This window comes from Stegastes partitus, unplaced genomic scaffold, assembly GCF_000690725.1.
Source record: "Stegastes partitus isolate 25-593 unplaced genomic scaffold, Stegastes_partitus-1.0.2 Scaffold0, whole genome shotgun sequence".
Lineage (NCBI taxonomy): Eukaryota > Metazoa > Chordata > Actinopteri > Pomacentridae > Stegastes > Stegastes partitus.
In genome coordinates, this window is record NW_007577731.1 from 2,359,259 (window position 1) to 2,382,173 (window position 22,915).

The 22,915-nt window shown below is 44.0% G+C and overlaps 1 protein-coding gene across 2 annotated transcripts; it reads left to right on the top strand.

The window, feature by feature from the left end:
• Nucleotides 1–14,225: 14,225 nt before the first annotated feature.
• On the top strand, nucleotides 14,226–20,214 carry LOC103362845 (phosphatidylinositol 3-kinase regulatory subunit gamma-like). Of its 2 annotated transcripts, XM_008289469.1 has the most exons (11): nucleotides 14,226–14,400; nucleotides 14,489–14,578; nucleotides 16,519–16,630; nucleotides 16,755–16,853; nucleotides 16,963–17,143; nucleotides 17,265–17,381; nucleotides 17,477–17,619; nucleotides 17,739–17,915; nucleotides 18,028–18,102; nucleotides 18,203–18,373; nucleotides 18,479–20,214. In XM_008289469.1, the coding sequence occupies exons 1-11, from the start codon at nucleotides 14,313–14,315 to the stop codon at nucleotides 18,750–18,752; spliced, it is 1,527 nt and encodes a 508-aa protein (XP_008287691.1). In that variant the 5' UTR covers nucleotides 14,226–14,312; the 3' UTR covers nucleotides 18,753–20,214. The 2 variants fall into 2 exon arrangements, with proteins under 2 accessions (XP_008287691.1, XP_008287610.1); XM_008289388.1 differs by lacking the exon at nucleotides 14,226–14,400 and having other exon boundaries at nucleotides 14,435–14,578.
• The last annotated feature ends 2,701 nt before the right edge of the window (nucleotides 20,215–22,915 follow it).

Genomic DNA, 22,915 nt, shown 5'->3' on the forward strand with positions numbered 1-22,915 from the left:
CAAGCATCATGACAGACTAAACATGCCACTGGAAGGTGTGCCAGCCTCAGCAGACGGCGATGTGGATCAGGAGGTGGCAGTGTTATACACCGGTGAATTAACCAATTGTCTCTGGGCAGAAAAGGCTGAGCACAGAGGAACATGGAGAAAGGAAAAAGGAGCAAAGAGGATGATGTAATCCTTTAAAGGGACATTCACAAAAAATAAAAAGTAAAGATGGTAACAATGGACACACGGATGCAGTAAAGCTGAAGTGACCGTGACGTTTTAATAAAGCTGGAAGGAATGATTATACCTATGACTGATTAAAATATCAGTTCAAAGCTGCCGTCACGCGTCTCTATTTGTGAGATCTGCAGTCGAAATCACATCGATCAGTCACAACATGGAAATTATTTACAGGTACCAGCTGGGGTTTGGCTTAAGCCTTTACCTGACCGTCACAATAGCTGGTGTTTAATATCAGTTGACAATTAATTTAGATATGTGCTTGGATTTTAAAAAGCTGGAATGAATGTTTCTTTATTAATTATGAGATGATAATTCAACGTTGCCCTCGCAATCTTTTGTGAGACCTGCAGGCTAAATCATAAAAACATGCCCCTCGATCAGCCACGATATTAAAACTACTTGGTGTTGGTCATCTTGTAATAATGCAAAGATCTGCCAGGGAACCTTGGAGTGGCGTTCACGTGGATGTTACTTTGGCAGGTATCATCCACCTAAACGCACTCCCAGACGCCAGAGGCCTCCCGCAGCACCTACTGTTCCAGAAACACGACAAGACGTTGACCCGACCTCCAGGTTCCAAACCCACTGAGCATCCATGTGATGTGCTGTAACAAGTCTGATCCACCGACCCCCATCCTGCAACCTTACAGTGCCCAAATGATCTGTTACCAACTGTGCCATACAGAACAGGACACCCCCCGGAGGTTCTGCATCCATGACCTGATGGGTCGGAGCTGGTTTGGTGGTGTAAGGAGGACCTACAATGAAACTGAGACAAACAAATCCCACTTTTATAAATCTAGCACCAACTAGTTTTGCATTTTTGCTTGATAAAAGCCTCAACAACAATCAAAATAGTTGCTATTTGATGCCATTTGGCAGTTGATATGTGCATATGTGGTTGTGTATGTGTGTGTGTGTGTGTGTGTGTGTGTGTGTGTGTGTGTGTGTGTGTGTGTGTGTGTGTGTGTGTAGGGTAATACGTGCACTGACATGAAGGGAAGTGACGCAGCTTTAAGTTAAACTAAGTACAATACCATACCTATAATAAAAATCGTAATCTGAAAAGAACAAAAATAGTCACAGAGTTATGTAACATCCTGATCTCATGATTCAGAAACACAGTATAGACACACGTATGCCGTGTAGGTTACCAGGAAACGACCAAAACAAGCACAAAAACTACATAAAAATGTTGAAAATTAGTTTTCTGAACGCTTTCAGTAACTTTGCTAAATGGACAAAATGTGAAGCGGGAGCTACGATCTTGTCTGAAGCAAAATTGGACGAATGTCTTCCTCGCAGAAACATAATTTGGCATGTAAAAGTAATTAATTAGGATGTACGCAGTATTGTTAAAATGTTCATGAGTCAGCAGATGGTGAGGCTCCCATTAATAACCAGTGAAGCTGTTTTAACCGCAGATGATCGGGTTGGATGACGACGGCTGGATGCACTCCAGGTTTTGTGTTTTTATAGCGGGTTGTGCAACTCTTGTTTGAGTCCTCGTGTGTTTCAGATGCATTTCCCTTTTAAACCAATAAAATAAAGCTCCCTTTGGATGTACAATGCATGAAAACTAATGCATATCTGTTCGTTCTGCCTAAAACTTAAATCTTCATCGAGTTCTGTGCAGTTAAAATGAATATAATTGCAGCTTAATTCTCCCAAATCTCCCAGCATGTGCCAGGTTTGGTGTGACAAACAAGAAACTCTCAGTTATTATACTTTTTTTTTTTCTTTCTTTTTTAACAAAAAAAAATGATTCAATTTTATTAAAAGCAGTCTGTGATGGCCAATTGTGTCACATAAAGTAGATTAAGGGTGTGGCGCAAAAGCCCTGGCTTTTAAAATGGGTAAAATATTAAATTTTTAATAGACTTCAATTACAGAGGCTTGCGTGGCCCGTTAAGAACATATTTTACGAACCTGATTAAATACATGTACAAAAGCTGAGGTCCAGGATCTGTCTTGTTTGCATATGACCTCAGCTCCAACGCCTTAGGCTAAACAGAAACACCATCCATTATGAGGAGTGGTTAACCAGCTCTCTCCCAAATTACAGTGACTCTGGGTTCCCATTTTACTGATTTAGAGGTTGTGTGGTTCCCCATCTCATGTTACTGACTGTTATAGTGAGACACACTCACGCAGGCTATCCTCCCCTTGTAAAAAGTGAGCAAGGCATTTGTTGGCCATTTAACAGGCACCGAGCAGGCACCAAGTTAAACACATTTAAAGATCAGGCCGTGCACAGATTATTTTCTTATTCTGCAAAAAGCACATTTAATCTTTAGAATAACATTGCACTCTAATGCACTGATCTGAACTGACCGGGGGGATGTTGCGCAGTTGCTTGAGAAATGCAGCTGCGGGGCTCCTCGGCTGAGATTTAACCACATCCTCTCGACAAATGAAGGTGGAACATTTTACCACCCTGACCAAGAGGCCGTTGCACAACAGAGGCAGAACATTTCCTGGGCATGTTTATGCAGCGACCGAACCTCCGTCCAGGCCCTGCTGTCACTGCTGGTGACAGGTCGTCGGCCTCGCTGCGGCCTGATCGTGAGTGGCAGCTGTGGAGAGGTATCCAGATAGCGTCCTGGTTATAGAGTTGACCCTGCTTTTAACCTGCTGGCACACCTCCTGTCTTCACCCTCAGCCAAACCCCACTCCAGACAACATTTACCCAGCACCTTGTGCTCCACTCCTCCACAGACATCTGTCACTTTTTAATGCCGATCTTTGACCACTGAGGCTAAAGATAAGTTAACCTCTACTACCATTTTGCGAGTGCACATGTGCCGTTTCTGAGCCTGAATCGCAGCAGAATTGCCGAACGGCTCAGTTTCGCAGAAAAAATATTAATTATAAAGAGTTGAGGCGTGGAGTTAAACAGAGTTTTATGAAAGGAGTGAGCTTTGTGTGAAGTGTGAATGGCTGCAATACTATTTCCCTTTCTCTCCCACCCTCCTGCCAACACCAGTCAAGGGATTTTCCTTCCCACCATCTCCGGCTGGAACACTATTTCCGGATTGTGTTGTTCCTTTACTTAGTTCGCAGAGCACTCGGGAATGAGAGGCCATGGAAAACTGAGTGTGGCAATGTGGCTGGAGGAGCAGGGAGGGGAAGACAGAGAAAAGGGAGAGCGAGAGAGAGAGAGGTGTGTGTTGGATGGAGAAAGGAAAAGACAGCGCTGAATCGTCAGAGACAAGCCCAAGCAACAGCCTTTACCAAAATAGCACAAGGAAGAATCCCTGTGGGTAACATAAAATTGAGCATGATGAGGGTAATCAAACGGAGAAGGGTTAGACATGCGGCATAAACTATCTTCACGACCATGTGATGTTGAGGATTCCTTTGTCACAACTTGGTGTTCGCCTCCCCGTCTGCCTTCTCGCCGCTCTGTTTGTTTATCCTGACTCTTTCTGCTTCACCCAGAACATCCTATTATACTACGCCTCTGCAGCCGAAGCCCAGGCAGAGGCCGTTAGTGGCCTGTTTACCTTTTGACATTTCCACTGTTGATAAAAGCTAACCCTCTGTGACAGGCATAATTGTCAAAGTGGTCATACGAGCTTAAGGGGCCTTTGACCTTCAAGCGACGTGCTCTATCCTCGTTAGATGACCAAACAGGATTGAATCCATTCACTAAGCCCATCTTTGTCTTGACTCCGGGGGGATTTTACAGGTGGGGTGGGACAACATGAACAAGGGGCATTTGAGCTGCTTACTACCCATCTGACGTACATTATGATATTGAGAACTTAACCAAGTTATGTTAACTAGTTAAATAATTAAACTGATAAACACATTAGCGGTTCTTTCTGCGTCACCGTCCTCGTATTATACTGCTGCCAAAATGAACTTTCAGATTCCTCATTTTCGAAGGAGCAAATTTTATACATAAAAATGTGATTACTTGCGACGAGGAGAACTAATCAGCCTGTGCAGACGCTTGTATAATATTGTCAGCAGGACAAGAAAGCTTTGTGAAATTCAAATAGACTTACTGTGTAGTGCAGTCACACCAGCAGCTCTGTAAAGTTGTGCTTTGAGACAAAGCAGCGCTTTGAGCCGATGTCTCAGATGCTCACGATGACAATGGTAACATGCTTATGTTCGGCAGATGTAAAGTTTCACATGACTGCGTGAAAATATTAGTTAATTAGTACCAGCGCTGGGGGTAACACATTTCAAAGTAAAGCGTTATTCCAACACGTTGCAAAATCACGCACTGCTGCAACCACATTACATGTTGTGCATTAATCACACTGAAGATACGAATCAGCGAACTATTATTTCCAGTCAGTGCCACTTTTGTTCTCGTAAGCCTCGGTTATTCCTCCTACAGGACACGCACACAGAGACAGCTGTGGACGCCACCACGTTGTGTTTGTACTAGTTTCTAGTTTGCTTAAAGGGCTCTGTTCCACACACAAGAAGCAGATTAACGTCTACATGTTCTGTGCAGACACACCACTGCCAAGCATTTGCACGAACTTTCCTTGCGGAGGCAGCGAGGACACAAACTTTGGGCTGCACAAGGACGTCACACAGACCCAGGAACACCCTGACGTACTCGCAGATGCTGCAAATATAACGCTGGCCCTAAACATGCAATTGAAGGTTGCTCTTACCACATTTTTCTGTCAAGTGCTCTTTTTGCTGGTCTTCACCTGGTTCTCTGTTGACTTTGTGGTAACACTGTATTAAAGAGCATAAAGAAAAGAATTTGTGTATGTTGTTCTGACTGTAACAGGGAATTGTGCTCATATTTGGGCATATGTAAGTCCAGAAACATGCTGAGGTTAATTGCTGATTCTAAATTGTTCGTAGGTGTGAATGTGAGTGTGCTTGGTTGTCTGTCTCTAAGTGTAGCCCTGTGATAGACTGGTTACCTCTCCAGGTAAACCTGCCTTCACCCTGAGTCAGCTGGGATAGACTCCAGCCCCCCACGACCCTAGTGAGGATGTATAGATAATGGATGGATGGATGGACCTCAAGACTTTTGAATATGTCATTATTTTTACAGGTGTTTGGCCATGAAGCAAATCTTGGCCTGATGATGGTGCTAATTAAAAAGTCATGGAACACTTTGGTGGCCCACATACAGCATGAACCATGTGACATTGTGGTGAGACTTTAAAAAAAAAAAAAAATGCAATGTGGACTTGAATTACGAAGCAGCTGAACGCGGCTAGCTTTAGGGGTTCCCTAATGAGTGTGGGTGAAGTCATACCCAATAAGAGCGCAACTGCACATGACTGTCAGGTGAAAGTTTTGAAATTTTAGAGAAAAGAAAATGGATTGTTTCCATGTCAGAGGTTGTTATAAGGCGGCATAGGTTACACATGGCCTGGTACACATGGTGAATAAACAGAGTGGAGGAAGTAGAGGTCACGAACCGGAGACAAAACCAGCTGGCAAAAAACCTCGAAGTAAAAAAAACAAAGCTTTACCCCTTTATAAGACCACAAATGGAGAGATGTCATGAGCAATGTCAGCTACGTTTCCTGCTGTCCAGAGTCTGGAAGTAGAAACGAAGAGCATAAGTGAAAATCTACCTCACGAGACTTTGGGGGTTTTTTTGGTTTTTTTTTGGGTGAAATTGAGGAAATCTTTTAAATATTGTCATTAAATTCTTCCAATATGAACTTCAAAATGTGCATTAAAGCAAAGCTTGTGATGTTGTCAAAAGAAACAGCTCGGTTTTCTTTGCATTTTTTTTAAAGAGTGAAAATGGTGAAGTAAAGCCACATGATTAGTTGATATTGTATTATTCCATTGGGGTTGTGGCTAAAGTTTAATTGGCAGCATGTCACCTGTCGCACAGTGAAAAGATTCGGGCATCAGGATCTAACTTTACTCAGCACCTTCCATTAAAAATGACATGTAGCCAGTTGCTTTTCACAGGCAGTCCCAACACACCACTAAAAACTGGACCACCTTAATCGACTCCAGTTACTTTCTTTACTAAATTGAGCAAGACTCAATGAAAATCTTGCTGTTACACTTTACCATCACATCCAACTGTTGTCCAGCTAAACCATATCACATACCGTACCGTAAATTCTTTTACATTTCTCCCCTTTTGTTACCAAGTTGTCTGAGACGTCTTGTTCTTTCAGTATGCTCCTCCAGTGAAGTGACGGAGTTGTACATACTGCTGCATTGTGCGTAAACCTTGAACGACCTCCTTTGTCAATACTTTCTTCAACTGTGGTCGTGCTAGAAAAGTTAACAGGAATGTGGTTTTATTCTGCAGAAAGAAAGAAAAAAAAGAAACACCACAAAACTCCTCAGGTCACAAGAATCAGACGAGGTGAACAGCCTTCGGCAACATGTTCTCGGGTCACCATGACAATTTCAGCCTGTGCAGTCAGCAGTTTTACCGTACGGCCGTCTCCTCGTACCGAGATTGAGACTGCGGCGAAGAGGCCACAGATGCAGGCGTGAATAGGAAGGATGACAGCAATTTGCGGCAAATGTTATGACAACAAATGCAATCAGTATTTTGGAACACACAGTGTGGGTACAAGCTGTATTAATAATGTAAATTAGCGCTATGTGTGGGAAGGGAGTTTATGTGCCATAAATCATCTGGAGTGCGTTCAAATTGTTGCAGAGAGATTGAGAGATTTTCGCTGAACGGAGCCCAGTGACTCCTGATAATTACATTTATTCTGTTCTTTCATGACAGAATGTTTTGTTCCTAAACTGAGAGTGATATTTTGACTAGACCAGAAGCAGGAAGGAAAAAAAAAACACATAATGGAACCAGATAATGTTTTAAAACTTCATCGACTTAACATAACCGACTGTTACAAAGGCCTACTTCAGCTATTAATGCAATACTCAATCTTTGTAGAAGCAGTCTAATTCTATTACCCGAGAAAATCCGGGTCAAATGGACGGTGGCATTCTTAACCTTGTGCGACACACATCCCAACCTATGGCCTCAAAGCATCGAGTTAAATCCCGACACATGACGCAGAAAACGAGTTTACTTGCTCTCCTTGTGGCTCAAGGCTGTGTCATTTACACAGGTCACCGATGATGCTATTGTTTGTACAGGAGATGTGTAATCCTAGCTTCTTCTGTCCTATCCTCTTATTGTTATGGCTTCTCAATGAGTGCTTAAGGCACGCCGAAATAACTTCCTTAAGACCTATGTAAGCAAATACCACTTAAGTATTTGTATGCACGTACACGAGAGTGTGTGTGTGTGTGGGCAAAAAAAAAAAGAAGGGAAGGGGGCGACTTGCGTGCCGGACAGGGGTGGTTTGTTTTGTCAGCAAAATGTCAATCTGTCTTTGCAAGGTTATCCCATATGATCTCTCTAAATACACAGGGCTTGGTTGTCCATCTGGTTGGCAGTTGAGCGCTCACACCCCCCCATTAACACCCACCAGCGCTAGCCCATGTCTGGAGGTCTTGGCTTTCTACCTCCCACTGAGAGGATATGAAAAGGCCGACAAAGCTTTCCATTCTCTTCTTTTTACTGTCAGATTTTTGGATCAGTGTAATCCTCAAATGGCTGCAACACGTGTACAGCGGTTTGGTTGCTCCCTAACAACTAACTTGACAACTAAACAATGCGACGGTTCTTGCTGAAAAGGGACGCTCTGAAGAATTTTGCACGTTCCAAGAAAAGATCTGGACTCTCGTACATGCGCGCGCACACTCACACAGCCTGCCAGGCAGCCACCCAACATCCCCTAAAAAGTCCAAAAAAGCCAGATCCGTCCCCAGTCCAAACTGCCTCGGGCTCCCCTAAGCTATTCAGCGTGTGCAAATGAAAGATGTGTCTTGGAACAGTGCAGGCCTCTAGGCAGAGCAGAGCTAGCCTCGCACACAGATATACACAGCAGCCCTCTGGACAAGTTTGGCACCCACACCAGCAACTGTGGGCCAAAACTCATGTTGCGTGCTAACTCTCTCCCTCCCCCATCCCCTCATGCTATCCCGCTCTGCAATTATATGCTACGCTCCCACCCAAACATGCAAGAATAGGCCTTCTCAGTCAACAGACAAACCGAGTCATTCTGTCCTCAAACCATGACATCATGACCATTTGACTTCAGCGTGAAATTCAAGCTTAATTTAACTTTGTCAAGAAAGAGGAGAAGAGAGAGAGAGAGAGAGAGAGAAGAGAAAAAAAAAAAGAAAAGTGGTGCGTGTTACACTGGCAGAGCGCTGCAGTGGTGTGAACAGTAACTTTACGCAGTTCTGGGAAGGCAAAGGTAATATATTCTCCAGAATATTCAACTCATGAGCAACGTGTGACTCAATCTCACACGCTGTGTATTGACTGTAAGAGATGAGTCTCGACTGGGCTTTCAGCAGAAGACGGCAGAACAATACCGACAAACTCATATTTTGACTCGCTCTCTCGGTGCAGCATTAGTGTAGATATCAGGGGGGATGCAGGGGACATGTCGCCCCTCAGCATTTAGCACATGTCCATTTGTCTCCCCTATAAAAACAACAACAAAAGCAGAGGACTTTTATTATGAAAAACCACTATGAGGCACAAATGGGTGACGCATTTGACACCAAAATAACATTACCAATGCAGTATGGACGACATCAAATATTTTATATGAATACTGATGCCAAATTAAGCACTTAATTAAAACAGTCAAATAAAAATAATCAGATAATTTAACTATACAAAAAAACATAAACACCCCAGATAACATCTTGACTTGTGCCTCAGTAACGTCACCTTTGCTGCTACCTTAATAATGTCAGTGGCCACTACTTTCCCAAAAGTTTTGTGGGGTTGAAATGCCTGAGAGGCATCTATCAAACTGCTGACAGCTATTGTGTGAAGCACACCTCATTTTCCAAATCTGCCTCGCAACAGTGTCCTCTCCTCTGTCCTTGCAGCTCTGGGAGGGGTACTTAATAGTGTGCATGTGCATGTATATATGACAGAACCAATGACAGGCACCTCAGCCCAGCCCAGCCCTCGCAACAAAGAGGGCTAGTGGGTTTCACTGCAGCCCCACTTGCTCTCCCACACACTCATAAATAACTATACAGATTCTCAGCCCTGGCCAGGGGGAGAAAAAGGAGAGAAAAGAGCCATTTAGGCAGCTCCTCTCCTCTCATGCCTTCCAACTGACCTTTTCCAAGGGTCAATCAGTCCAACCACAACTCCTTACTCTGACCCCCCTCCTCATCCCCTCCACCCTCTCTCTCTCTCTCTCTCTCTCTCCTTGCTGACACTAACCTGAATCATCCCAACCCTGGTGCCGTGGAGAGAAGCCACTTAGCAGGCTCAGGTCATTGTAAAGGAGTATTTAAGACCTGGAAGGCATAACGCCTCACAAGCTCCCAGTCCCAGAGCATGTGAGATGGCAGCCGGGGTCAAAGGTGAAGGTCACAATATGGGAGGAGGGGAATAAATCCTGTAGCATGGATGACAATGGCTGCAATCCCCGCTGACAATGATGCCATTGTGGGCTATGGGTTGCTTAGTGTGTCCTGGAGCTGTGCCTAATAGAGTTATAGTGCTGATGTGTTGGCTGTGTAGCCGAGGAGAGTAGTGTCCTTTTATATAAGCGGGGAAACTGCCCAGGAGCTTGAAAGAGGTCTCGGCTTCTCAATTTTGCTTTGCATGAAAGCCTGGGATTGTGTGGGTGCATTTGTGTGTGTGTGTGTGTGTGTGTGTGTGTGTGTGTGTGTGTGTGTGTGTGTGTGTGTGTGAGAGAGCTTTCTAGCTTAACTTCAGTGAGCTTCCAGCCATGAATCCTTTGCTCACTGACACACATGACTCCTCTCTTTAAAGAGTCAGAGTTGACAAGACGCATCGCACAAGTTCTGCTGATGTCTACATGCAGGTGGGCCGACTGCAACACCACTTTTCTAGTTGTCGGTCTCTTTAGCCTCACTGTACAAAGAATAATGCAGCATTTGCTTTTAGCACGACTGGGAGTGTCGGCATTCACTCGCCTTTTACTGTATTTTATCATGATAAACTGAATGTCGTTAGAGTTTGGGCTGTTTGCAAGACAAAGCAAACAATTTAGAGAAAATGGGAAATTGTAATGGGCATTTTTTTATGTATCTATTCTGACATTTAAAACACTTAGATATTATTCAACAGTAAAGCTGCCACAAGCTACTTTGATCCATACTTAATGATAAAAGATCTATAGGAGCTGACAGCATCTCGTGGATATGCTGTGCTTATGCTCTCCGTGGTCAGGATTTATTTGGCACGCCACTTAAGCAGAGAGGTGGGGAAAGCCTCTGGAGAAACACGGGCTGCTGATACCACAGGATCATCATCCTCGGCATAACTCAGACACTCAGCTGGTGGACGTTAATGTGGTGGCATGCCACGAGTACCTCAGTTGTCACCTCTGTTAGTGAGATTAGGCTCTGGCAGAATGGAGTGACAGATGATGAGTGGTGGGTATGACCACCAGGTGCTAATTCGGACCAAGAAAAAAGAGGCAGAGGGCTGAACCTGAACCGACAGAAACGCAGGCAGACAGACAGTGCAGCGTTTGGAAAAGCGGTATGTCCGTTTTGCTGATGTCTATAGTAACAGTAGCCTCCAATTTGACATTCCCTCCATCTAACATTGGTTTTCTGTTTTTTTTTTTTCCTCTTTTTGGCTTCTCTTTGACCTCCTTAAAAGAACAAGCTATGTTTCCCAGGGCCCAGCTATTTGAAGCTCATAGTTTTGGTCATCCAAGGTTTTCTGTTCCAACTCAAGCCGTTCAGACACTGTCCCCACTTACATTTCCACAATGGCAGGGTCCTGGGGTCCAGACCATAGCCGCCCTACACTCTGCCCACAGTTGAGTTGCCTCTGGCAGGACCGCTGCGTGCTTTGTGTGCTGGTTCTGGCTGCCGATCAGGGAAACCCCACAGTCTCTCCATGGTGAACGTCGAACGCCCTGCCAAGACCATTATGCATCCCTTCAATGGCCGTGAATAGTAGCACACTACAGTACAGAAGATTTGAGAGACGTGCAATTCGCTCAGGGCTACAATGCAAGACCATGACACAGATACTGACATTGGTGAACTAAACTAATCCCTGACACGGCTCCACCATATTGTGTCTGTGAGTCTTTTTCCGATGGACAACAACAAAACAAAACAAGATAAAAATGTGTCCTACATTGCACCATACAGGAAATATGAAAACAACTGGTGAATAAATGTTCCTTGACACATTTAGTGAACTAAATCTAAATGAGCATTACTCTAAAAAGCCAAGAGATTATTCCACTGAGTCAAATATAGCACTTTCTCACTTATTGTGGATGAGCCGGTGACAGCAGGAGGCCTATCATGTACACATTTAACACTCTTAAATATGGGGATTAACGCTTGTTCCACAATTTCACCGCAGAGTTCACGTACAACACACTGTACTACAGTGACCCAATAGTCTCTCAACCAGTCCTGTTTGCCAGTCTCCCGAGCTCTTATTTATTTGTATTTCTCTTCCTGGCACTGCCAACGGGGGTTGCGACTAGCGGCAATCTTTCGATTACTCTGTCGATTAATCATTTAGAACCTTTTTTTTTTTTTAAGTTTGTCAGTGTTATCTTCAAGTATCTTGCTTTGACCACAACCCAAATATTTTCAGCTTACTGTCTTAGAGAGGTAAAGAATCCAGAACAATTCTAATTTAACAAGGTGTATTCAGGGGACTTTCTATTTTTTCTCTTTAAAAACATGACTGAAATTGATTAATGCTAACCAGAAAATAGTCCAAAGTAGATCCACTATTCTTACTATTTGCTGTTGATAATGATTCCTCTGTCCTCGTTCTAAATTACTCCACAGATCAGTGACAGAAACGTAAATCAAACAGAATTAGTTTGACTGGTATCTGCATGTAGCGCAACACAACATCTGCCTACTAATTTACGACTCGTACAAAGTTTCCCAGCACCACCACGGTCCGAGGACACATTGCGGCAGTGAATATCAAGATGAGTCACATCAGCTAGCAGGCAGCTGGCAGGCTTGCAGTATCAGCCTATCCTGTTAATCTTACGATTAGCCTTCACTGATCCCATCAGGACTGCCTGGATCTGGGGTGCAGAGCCTAATGGTTTATCCTGCATGTCAGGCCTCTTTCACCCTGACCGCTACACGCACACAACACATGTGGGGCACACACGGAAAAAGCTCAGCATACCTCAGATAGAAACTTTTTCTGACACTGATCGGAGAAGCAACATGTTCCCAAAGCCCCGGAGATGGGACCTCGACATGCCCGTGCCTCACTGTCCCCCACAGACTGACATGTCTGGAGCCCCAGTGCTGTTCTGTTTCAAGAGGGTGGTGGTAGTGGAACGTGTCACAGAGGTCAGACCCAGAAGTTAAAGGGGCAAATTCTGTGCTCCTCTGACACCGGGGGTACGAAGGAGGGGGAGGGGATTGGGTAGCAGCCAAGTGACATGCCGTGACAGGCTTCAAGGCTTCTTAAAGTAGGGAGGCATGGAAGGCACATGTAGCAAACACTCAGACATCATACATCACCCACAAATACACACAGACAAATGTGAGCACATTCATCCAATGTGGGCACGCACCCACGCAATTACATACCTGTCAAATGATGGATCAAATGGCTAAAAAGAGACTTGCCAACATCCCACGGGTACCATTTGGTAAGTTAAACAGCATTTGCATCCAACATGCAAATGATTCACTGATGCAAAAAGAAAAATCTAAAAATGTTAAGAAGCTCAATCTGTGTTTTCTTACATTACTCACATTCACATGTGAGCGTGCATCCAAGTGTGTCTGAAGCTCGGCTGCGCTCTCTCGCTATAATAAGCTCCATCATGGCAGTTAGTTTAGGACGTTTCATGGGCACAGACTGGACACAGGAAAGAATCATCTTACTGATGGGAAAAAGGAATGCTGGAGGCAATTACCTCCCCTGACTCTCTGTGCTGGGTCAAAAGGGGACTGGCCATAAACGCCTGGACACCAACAGAGACAGACCTCTGACCAAGCAGGCCTTGTTTCACTCTCTCTGCAGCCACTAATGTCAGCTGGTGGAAGAGGGCCTGCTTGTTCAAATTTAAAGCACAATGTCATTCTGTGTCATGAGCAAACAACAATGCAAGTATTCATCCAGCACAAGAAAACAGTAATGTTAATACTCTGGCCATTTTTAGGATATGAATCACGAAAGTGCAAAATGTCTCGTGGTTAAAGTAAACAATTGTTTCAGGCCTACATTCACCGATGTATACAGGTGTTAACACACCTGCCATTGTGTCTCCAACACGATGATCTCATAGCAGCGATAATTATGAGTCGTGACAGACAAGATGCAATTTTTGCTGCTGAACGTGTCTGACAAGCTCAACAAGAATATAATAGGCTATCACTTGCCAAGTAGGGAAGCTACTCTGCTGCCTCTCAGACAAAAAAAGGTTTAAACATAGTGTTTCTTTGGATGCCACACCGTTGAAGACACTTTAATTATGTTAAAACCTGTAGCATGATGTCATTTTATAACAGTGTATTCGCTCACTAGTAAATCAGGGCAACAGCAAAGTGGCAGAACATTATATAATTCCGAGCTGTTTGAGAAAAAAAAAAATCACACAATAGGCATGGGTTAAATCATGTTCATTTAATGATTCAAACTATTTTTTTCCATTCATGCCCTGCAAGGAATTTTTTCAGCTGTTACAGGGAGGCTGGAGGAGAGTTGAATGAAACGGTCTGGGATGTTCCATAACAATGTAGGGGTGTATCAGAGCAGAATAATCTAGATATTTCTACAGTAAATACACCAGGTGAAATGCTCTTTAGATGATCATCCTTAAGCATCGGAGCTTTTGTTTTAGCTTGCAATATAAAGTTGGCGAAGAGCGTTTTGCGTGACAATGTATCCGTCCAGAAACAGCGCTTCCCCCCCTACAGTAGCAGCAAGTTGGACTGCGCCAAGATGATGTGAGGAGCAGCCCTTTAAAGTCGCTCCACTTCCGAGATGAAGTAAAGTAGAGCGACACCGCGCAGCGAGACGGCATGGACTGACAATCTGTATCTGTAAAACAAAGTCCACTCTTAGACAGGCTATGTTGACACGACACATTTGGACTCTGGGATGTTTAAGGACTCGGAATCTACGGAGTTTTCTTTTCGTGCAAATCTATGTAGGACGTGGCGTCTGCGACTGCACTGAAGTAGCCTAAATTCATCTGCGGCAAAAGATTTTTTTTCATTATTTTTTTTTTAAACGCGCAAAAAAAAGACAACTGCAACCTGGACTACTATTGTAAAACAGGAATGGTTTATCCTCCCGAAGGTTTATTCTACATCGAAATGGATCAAGCACCACCAGGTAAGTTAGGGTTAAAGGCAGCCATTGTCTGATCTGCGGGGGGTCGGGAAACGTTTTATTTATTTTCTGCTTTGTTCTGTCGCTGGCATCGTCTCGTGTAATGTCAGTAATGAAGCTGACATGTGACGAACGTTGTGCAGGTGTTGGTAAAAACGTTATAATGTGCAGGTCCTCGGTGCTGCGCTCCCCCAGTGGCATTGCCCAGGCATGCATAGCGCAATTCACTTGCCAATTACGTAATACCTTTCGGAGGACCAGGCGCAGTGGCTTGCCTCTTTTTCTTTTGTCCCAGCGCCTATGACAAACTTAGACGACAATGCACGGCCTTAATGCATTTTCTTACAAACCGATAGACGTCTTTTTTTTGGTTGCTAAATGTGCACAACGGTGCAGGGTGCATTTCGAGGGGAGTTTAGTTGAGGCTGCGCTAATGAGCGCCGCATGAAACGACCGCTTTGTTCTCCTCTGCAGCCAGCCGTGCTTAATTTGTGCGCTAGCTCTGAAAGTAGGCTACAGGCGAGCAGACCAGACAGCTCGTCTCATGACTGAACTCCGAGAAAGTCGCCAGCACTTCATTTCTTTTTCAAATCTACATTTGTCATTCGACCGCTCCGTTATTACACCGTCACAACAACATTTGAGTCCTGCTAAAAATTAACGAGCAGCTAGCTAAATTCCACTTTAGCTCCGTAAAAATGATCCCAAAATGTTAGCTCCCGTACGTGAATTATTTCAAGATCAGCTCTCAAAAAGTGCACTTAACGAAGCAAGAAGTCGAGGGGAATACTGCTGACACACAATAAGAACAATACCGACAGCCCGTATTGTTCCTCAGACGAGCTTTATGGCAATTGTGTGGTTAAGAGCTAACGGTTAGCTTACCTATTATGTGCTTTTACGTGCGTTTCAGGCTACTAATTTAGCATCTTTTATTATTCGATTCTTAAATTACGTGGCTCCATCCTGTACTAGTTTAAGCATGTGGGTTTTGGAAGCCGGTGGAGTTTTTTTGGCAGGAGCCGGAGAGTAGAGAGGAGAGGAGGGGGGGAAGGTGTGCACATTTAATTTTTTTTGCGGAGCTCAGGAGCCGCAGCGTTTCGTTTTGTGCCTGCTGCTGCTGCTGCTGCTGCACCTGCCTTTTGTTTATTTTAAGGTCAGAAAAAGAGGAGAGCGGATGGTGGGAGAAAGCCACATTTTCTCCTCTCTGAGGGTGCTCTTGTATTCTCCCTAACTGCCTCATGAAAGGCACTTTTGTCCTGCAGTGAAATATATCGCCCTTCACCTCCTCTTGATGCGGTTTGCCCTCTTTTTTTTCATTTTGAGGAAAACGCTTAGTCGTTCGGCCAGAGTCAGAGTTTTTTTTTTTTTTTTTCTTGCTCTTCAAGGTTGATGGAAAACTTATGATCTGTAGCCGAAGCTTGGAATGATTATAAAAATGGGAGGGATGGTCCTAAAAGACTCAAAATAAAAAATGCATGGTCTGCTTAACCCCAGTCATGCAGTTCAGGACGGTGGTAAAGGTAAAGTTTACAGAGTGGGACTTGAATTTACTTTGCAAGAGTTGCAGGGAATTAAATTATGATTTAATTTATCAAAACAAAACAAACAACAACACACATTTAATTAACTGATCACAAATGAGAACCACAAGCCCATTTTTAGCATTGACCACTGCCACTTAAAGTCATGGTAATGATCTGGCAACTGATATCTGTTGGAAACATGCCTGGGCTTGTCCTCAGATCTTGACAGGCTCCATCAAGCCAAGGGTGTGACAAAGTGTGTGTGTGTTGTGGGGGTCACAGTACTGAAGGGGTCGTGTTTACAGTGCTGCACTGGATCTTGAGACGGATTAATGCTTAACAAGTCTCTTTCTAAGAAACTGTGGTCCCGGTGCTTTGCATTTCATTGCGTCATCTTTCGCTCTCTTTGGCTTGCAGCGCTCCCTCCCAGGTCAACAAAGCCAGTGTCTTCCAGCATGAACAACAACTGTCCTTCGCCACCTGCGTATTCGCTGCAGGACGCCGAATGGTATTGGGGAGACATAACAAGGTAAGAAACCCCCCAAGCGCTCACGGTCCGCGCCATTGCTCTCACGAAGATCCGAAGTGTCGTTTGATTACTTAACATTGCTGGCATGTTGGATCCGTTAAGCGTTAACTGATTCTGCCCTCAGGGATGAAGTAAACGAGAAGCTCCGAGACACACCTGACGGCTCCTTCATGGTGCGTGACGCATCCACAAAGCTGCAAGGAGACTTTACGCTGACATTAAGGTAAGCCGCGGATAAAAAGAGCGCTCATTCACAACAAAGCCCACGTATCATCAGCGGGGTATAGGTTCGAATTTTACACTCGTCTCATTCTGCCGCGTCACTTTCTCAGGAAAGACGGGCACAATAAGCTGATCAAGATTTACCACCGCGATGGCAAGTACGGCTTCTCGGACCCCCTCACGTTCACTTCGGTCGTGGAGCTCATCTGGCACTACCAGCACCATCCTTTGGTGGAATACAACGCCACACTGGACCTGATGCTCACCCATCCTGTGTCCCGCTTCCAGCAGGTTAGTAAGCAGCGTTGCTTTAAGCTTTTATGACTAACAAAACTGCACAAATGTTTGATTAATTATGAGATTTTTTGTTCAGATTGCACATGTTTGACTAAGTGTCATTTTTAAAATTTAGGTGGAAAAGGACAACGTTGATGTCGCTGGAAGAAAACTCAAGGAGGTCCACTGTCAGTACCAAGAGAAATCAAAGGAGTTTGATCGTCTTTACGAAGCCTTCACAAAGACTTCACAGGTTAAAAACTCATTTTAATTTTTCCACAAAGGGCAGAATTTACATTTAACAAACCCCAGAGTGTTTTCTGACTGGATCTGTTCTCTGTGATGCAGGAGATCCAGATGAAGCGCACGGCGATAGAGGCCTTTAATGAGACGATGCTCATCTTCGAGGAGCAGTGTCGCGAGCAGGAGCGTTACGGGGAGGAGTTTGAGAGGAGCAGCCTTTCCGAGGGAGCCGACAAAGATCTGGAGAGGTACTTCATAACGCCGTGGCCTTAAAAAGAAGTCCTCAAATGCAGTTTAATTTGGGCGCATTTAGCCCACATTCCTCGAACTCTATTCAGACCCGTGACCTTTACTTCTTCCTCATTAGCTTTCTGATAAATTACGAGAAGCTGAAGTGCCGTCTCGGGGAGATCTATGACAGCAAAATCCACCTGGAGGAAGACTTGAGGACGCAGGTGGAGGACTACAGAGAGACGGACAGGAAAATGAACAGCTTGCGGCCAGATCTCATCCAGCTACGCAACATCAGAGACCAGTATCTCAAGTAAGAAGCATCAGAATGTTGTTTATTAAAGGTAGAAACTTACTGTAGCTGCTCTATAATGTAAAATTGTTTTGTGATAAAACTAAAAATCTCTTTGCACCTCTCATTGCAGCTGGCTTAATCACAAAGGCGTACGGCAGAAACGCATAAATGACTGGCTGGGGATACACAGCGACAGCCTTGACGAGTACGTTTCAGGGCTTTCTTTCAATCTAAAATAGAAAACTTTTAACTAATAAATTCAGAATTGTTACCCAGGTGTTAAAATAGGACTCTTGTTCTTCCAGCACATACGTGTTGAAGGGAGACGAGAAGAATTTGCCACATCAGGACGAGACGAGTTGGTTTGTCGGTGAACTGAGTCGGACACAGGCTGAGGAGATGCTTCAAGGCAAAGATCCCGGAACGTTCCTGATCCGGGAAAGCAGCAAGCAGGGCTGCTACGCCTGCTCCGTTGTGTGAGTACATGTTTTGAGAACGGTGTCAAATTTAAGCCAATTTGAGATCATTCATATTTTTAACGACGACGCTCACCCGTGTCCGTTTTTGTCCGTTCATTACAGAGTGAATGAAGAAGTCAAGCATTGCATGATCTACAGCACACCGCACGGATACGGCTTCGCTGAGCCCTACGACGTCCACTGCTCGCTGAAAGACCTCGTCCTGCACTACCGCCTGCACTCCTTAGCGCAACACAATGACGCCCTGGATGTTCGGCTGTCGCATCCCGTACACGCCAAAGCCGCAGCCACGCCTTCTCAACACGCAGACGAACACAAACTGTTACAGACTCCTAAACACACGTCGGGGCTCCCGCCTGCCGCTCCAGAAATGTAATCCAGCGGACAGAGAGAGAGAAAGAGAGAGAGAGGGATGGACAGAAAAAAAAAAAGGACATGTTTACTGTATCCTGCGAGAATGACTGCATCGAGGTGCATTGTGTAAAAATTTTGCACTACAGTGATTCCATCGGTTTTTTTGTGAATGGGATTTCACAGATTGAAGTGGGTCGGAACTTGAATGTCAGCTTGAACTTTTATTTTTTTTAGTTTTCAAAGAGACTGTTTATGCTTTCAAACAAATTTTTTTTTTTTTTTTTTGTACTTCATTTATTGCCGTTTGTTCTAATGGACTCCGTTTCGGTAGGGATGTCGACAACCTGAAATTTGCTCACTGACATCGGGTGCTGCACCTTCGTTTGAGTTGACGTTGCTTGAGATGTCCATTTCCCCCCCAATTAAAGATGTATTCAGTTTTGGAAATTTGACCAATATGTTAGATATATATAGAGTTACTACTACAAAGTGCATTTGTGAGGGTTAAAAAAAAACAACAAAAAAAAAACAAAAACAAAAAAACATGGTGCTGTAAACAGGCTGATTCCATCGTATGTTTTTTGGTGGACCAAACCATTTTTTGGGTAAAACGCCACGTGTGAATATGTGAAAAGTCGTGGTGCATCTTGACTATTTGCCCCTTTTCTTGATAGACATTCATATACGACGGCTAATTATGTAGCATTAACATCCTGTAGAATACCATAGTAAAAGCATACTCAATGTTATACCCACTGACCAAAGCACTTAAATAGTGAGCAAAACTACATCCCCCGTTTAGTCCGGTAATTGCATTTGGGCAAGGGTAGGGCAATTTATGTACACCTGCTGATGTGCTGATCAAAAACATAATCTGAAGTACTGTATGTTATATTCTGTTACTCAAAGAAGTATAAGCTTTTTGTATTCTATATATATTTTTTCTATAAACATGCCACAAGATGAAAGCTTGAAGAAAGTGCAATCCAACAGTATTTCTATTGTTGCAATGTATGATGATGGTGGTGGTGGTGGTAGTGGTGGTGGTGAAGGTAATGCTGTTATGAGAGGTTGACATTTGCCACAAAAATGCACTCTCTTTGGTGGTGTCGGTATGATGTGGCCTCCGATGTTTGTGTGAACTGCCAGAGGTCCGGAAGTATCCTGCCTCCATTACTTGAACTGTGGCATTGCTCGAGCTATGAATGTTTTTCATGACATGCAGCCTACATAGCTTAAGAGGAAAGGAATCCATGTTGAACTTGGCACATTTTTCAAGTTTGAGGACAATAGATACTCTGTACAGAGAAACCGTAAAATGTATTTCTGAGGTTGGTTTATGGAAGGAGGTTGATTAAGCCTCTTAAAAAATATATAACTCCACTGGGGGATCGAGGAAACTCCTCGGGTGAAGCTGAGCAATGTGAGATCCTGACCTTTTTCTTGCTGAAAGACAATAAACTGATGAGGGTTTTGTCAACTTACGCAATCCGTTGCCGAGTTTTTTTTTTGTTTGTTTTGTTTTTCATCTACTCCTCAAGCGATGCGGCATCACTTTTGGAGCATATTTTAATGGGAAGTGACCAGAAACGACCTGTAAAGTAAGTTAACTGGTGATCTAAAGTTTACCGTCTGTCTCAAGTGGATCCATTATGCTGTAGTCCGATGAGCTTATCCTTGGGTCGGGCAGAGATAGGAGGCGAGCGAGGGCACTGGAGGACACGCTGTGGACAGATGGAAGAGAAAGGAAGCGATAAAGACAATAGCAGGATATGCGCAGGCTCTTTCCCTGGCCGACGTTTACTCACTGGAGAAAAATGCATAGAAAGTATTTCACCAGGAAAAAAAAAAAAAAAGGTATTCGGAAACATCTTTGCATTGATGCCTCTGTGAGAAGGAATGTTGCTCAACGTTTAGTCCTGCAAAGTTTATCTTGCAGCCTTTGTTATGAGATAATTACACCAAATTAATGTGCTTCTAAATTAAGCCACGGCGCCGTTTGCCACAGAAACAACCCCGGCTAGGACAGCGCGACGACGGCGAGCCCGCGTGGCGCTACAACCGGGCCCTCCGTGACCAGAGCAACAGGTGGCCTCTTTCAAGCATCACATAAGGTCTGTGTTAGGTAAGGATTAATGAGGTGCAAGAGGGCAGGGATGTACTGGGGGAGAGCCTCAGTTCCAGGCCACGGATTACTCCCTCTTACCTGTGTCAGCATGGAGAGCCGATGGACAGGCGGCATGCGTGCTCTGCCAGGACTGACCAGATGCAGTGTGGCTACACAGATAGATAGATGGATGGGACAGAGTGTACCGGAGCTGAGTCACCCCGAGGCTGTCCGAAAGACCGAGAGAGAGTGGGTAGAGAAAATGTGTGGGGTAGACAAGGCAGGAAAAGAGGAGGGACAGGAAAGAGTGCTCAGAAAAGTGCATTTGTACTCCCTCCTGTGCAGGATGGTATGTAAAAATGAAGGCTGGAAAAGGTCAACTCGGGCCTTTCCTACATTTCCCTTCTAACTTGGAACACACTCCCACCTGGCAATGCCCTAAAAGCTATTTGCTTTTATTGCACTTTCTGCTCACTTCTGGCTCCCTCGGCTCCCAGCAGTTTTAATCTATGTAAAAACCCCCCACATCTTTTCTTTTCTTTTTTTTTTGTTATACAACCCCCCCCCCCACCACCATCCTTCTCTTCTTTCTCTTTCCTTGTCAGCACACCTCAGTCACTCCCCTCGTTTAAATTCATCTCGTTTTGCTTTATAGTTCTCAATTTAAATAAGTCCTGACTGGAGGAGGAGGTGAAGGAGGAGGAGGAGGAGGAGGAGGAGGACGGGGGGAAAGCAGGACGAATTACCTTTGGAGTCACGCCTAAAATACACACACCATCAACTGTCTCGCAGGCTTTCAGAAAAAGAGGTTTTCGCTTTCAGTTTGCGGCAGCCAATGGCGTCTCTCCTCCCCTCTGTCTCCGTCCGACTCCGCAGCTTCACGCTGGCCGAGCAGCCAATCGGAGGCCGGGAACGTGCCGCGCGTCAGCCAATCAGCGAGCAGTTGCTATGTTGGAGGCAGAATCGATAAGAGCAGGATTTTTTTTTTTCCTGCTCTTTTTTTTTTTTTTTTTTTACTAGCTCACATTATAGCTGGCTTATAGGCTGAAGGCAAGAGATCCTGTTGCCTGCCAACCAGCATGTAGGCTACAGACTGAACCATAAAACACTCCAGAGCTGCATTTTCTGTGATACCACCTCAAACTATTTGTGTACACACTGCTTTTTATATAAATATATGCAGGTATGCTAGGTGAGATTAGCTACCTTAGAATTCAGGTTCACTGGTTGATCACCCACTGTTAAGGTCATGAAAAAGCAAAAGACTTAACATGGAAGTTTTTTTTGTCCAAGCCTGGAGGAATTATGGTCATAGATGCACATTTTTCTGACTGAAAATGATGTTGTGAAAGTTTGTAGATAGTTTTATTTTAGTCTATTTTTCATTGCACAGTGTACAACAAAGTTAAGCAGCAATCCCATTGGTGAATTCACACACAAAAAAGTAAAAAAAATCCAACAATAAAATACTACAATGTGCTTAAAATACACAGTGAGAGCAGTTATATGGCTAATTTATGTAATAGGATGACTATAAAAACAGTAGTGTAACTTCTGGGTTTACAAAGACACTTCTGAACATTCACAAAAATGTAATAGCTTTTACAAAAAAAAAATACACACCACAAAGTGCAGTTGTGTGTAAACATGTACACAGGTTCAGTATATAAACTTCTTCAGGCACCTTTTCCATTATTATTTTGCCTATAAAACAAAAACAAATGCATTCATTTACTAACAGGAAATCCAACTGTGCCGTCGTGGCTTAACTAGACCATAAATGCTGTAGTCAATAATGTACACATTCATTAAAATGCAAAGGATAATAATGGGATTGTGAGGCCATATGTCCTCCTGGTGGCCTAGTTTAACCCTGATCCAAGGTCTGTTGCTTTACTGATCTGTGTTGTCAAATTAAATCAGAACAGAAGATTATATTCTATGGTTAATCCTGAGTCTAATCAGTTTAGAATGAGGTGCAATCTATGGGGGCAGATTTTGTTGGAGCATTGGGGAGGGTTTGTATAATTAATGTACCATTTAGTGCCCATTTCTACATCAGTTTATGGTGGAAAACA

Bases quoted from the DNA above. Each gene is read 5' to 3' on its own strand.
- LOC103362845 (XM_008289469.1), top strand. From the start codon at position 14,313: ATGTTGACACGACACATTTGGACTCTGGGATGTTTAAGGACTCGGAAT. The intron at 14,579-16,518 runs GTAAGTTAGGGT...TTTGGCTTGCAG, and splicing joins AATGGATCAAGCACCACCAG to CGCTCCCTCCCAGGTCAACA. The intron at 17,620-17,738 runs GTACTTCATAAC...CTTCCTCATTAG, and splicing joins GCCGACAAAGATCTGGAGAG to CTTTCTGATAAATTACGAGA.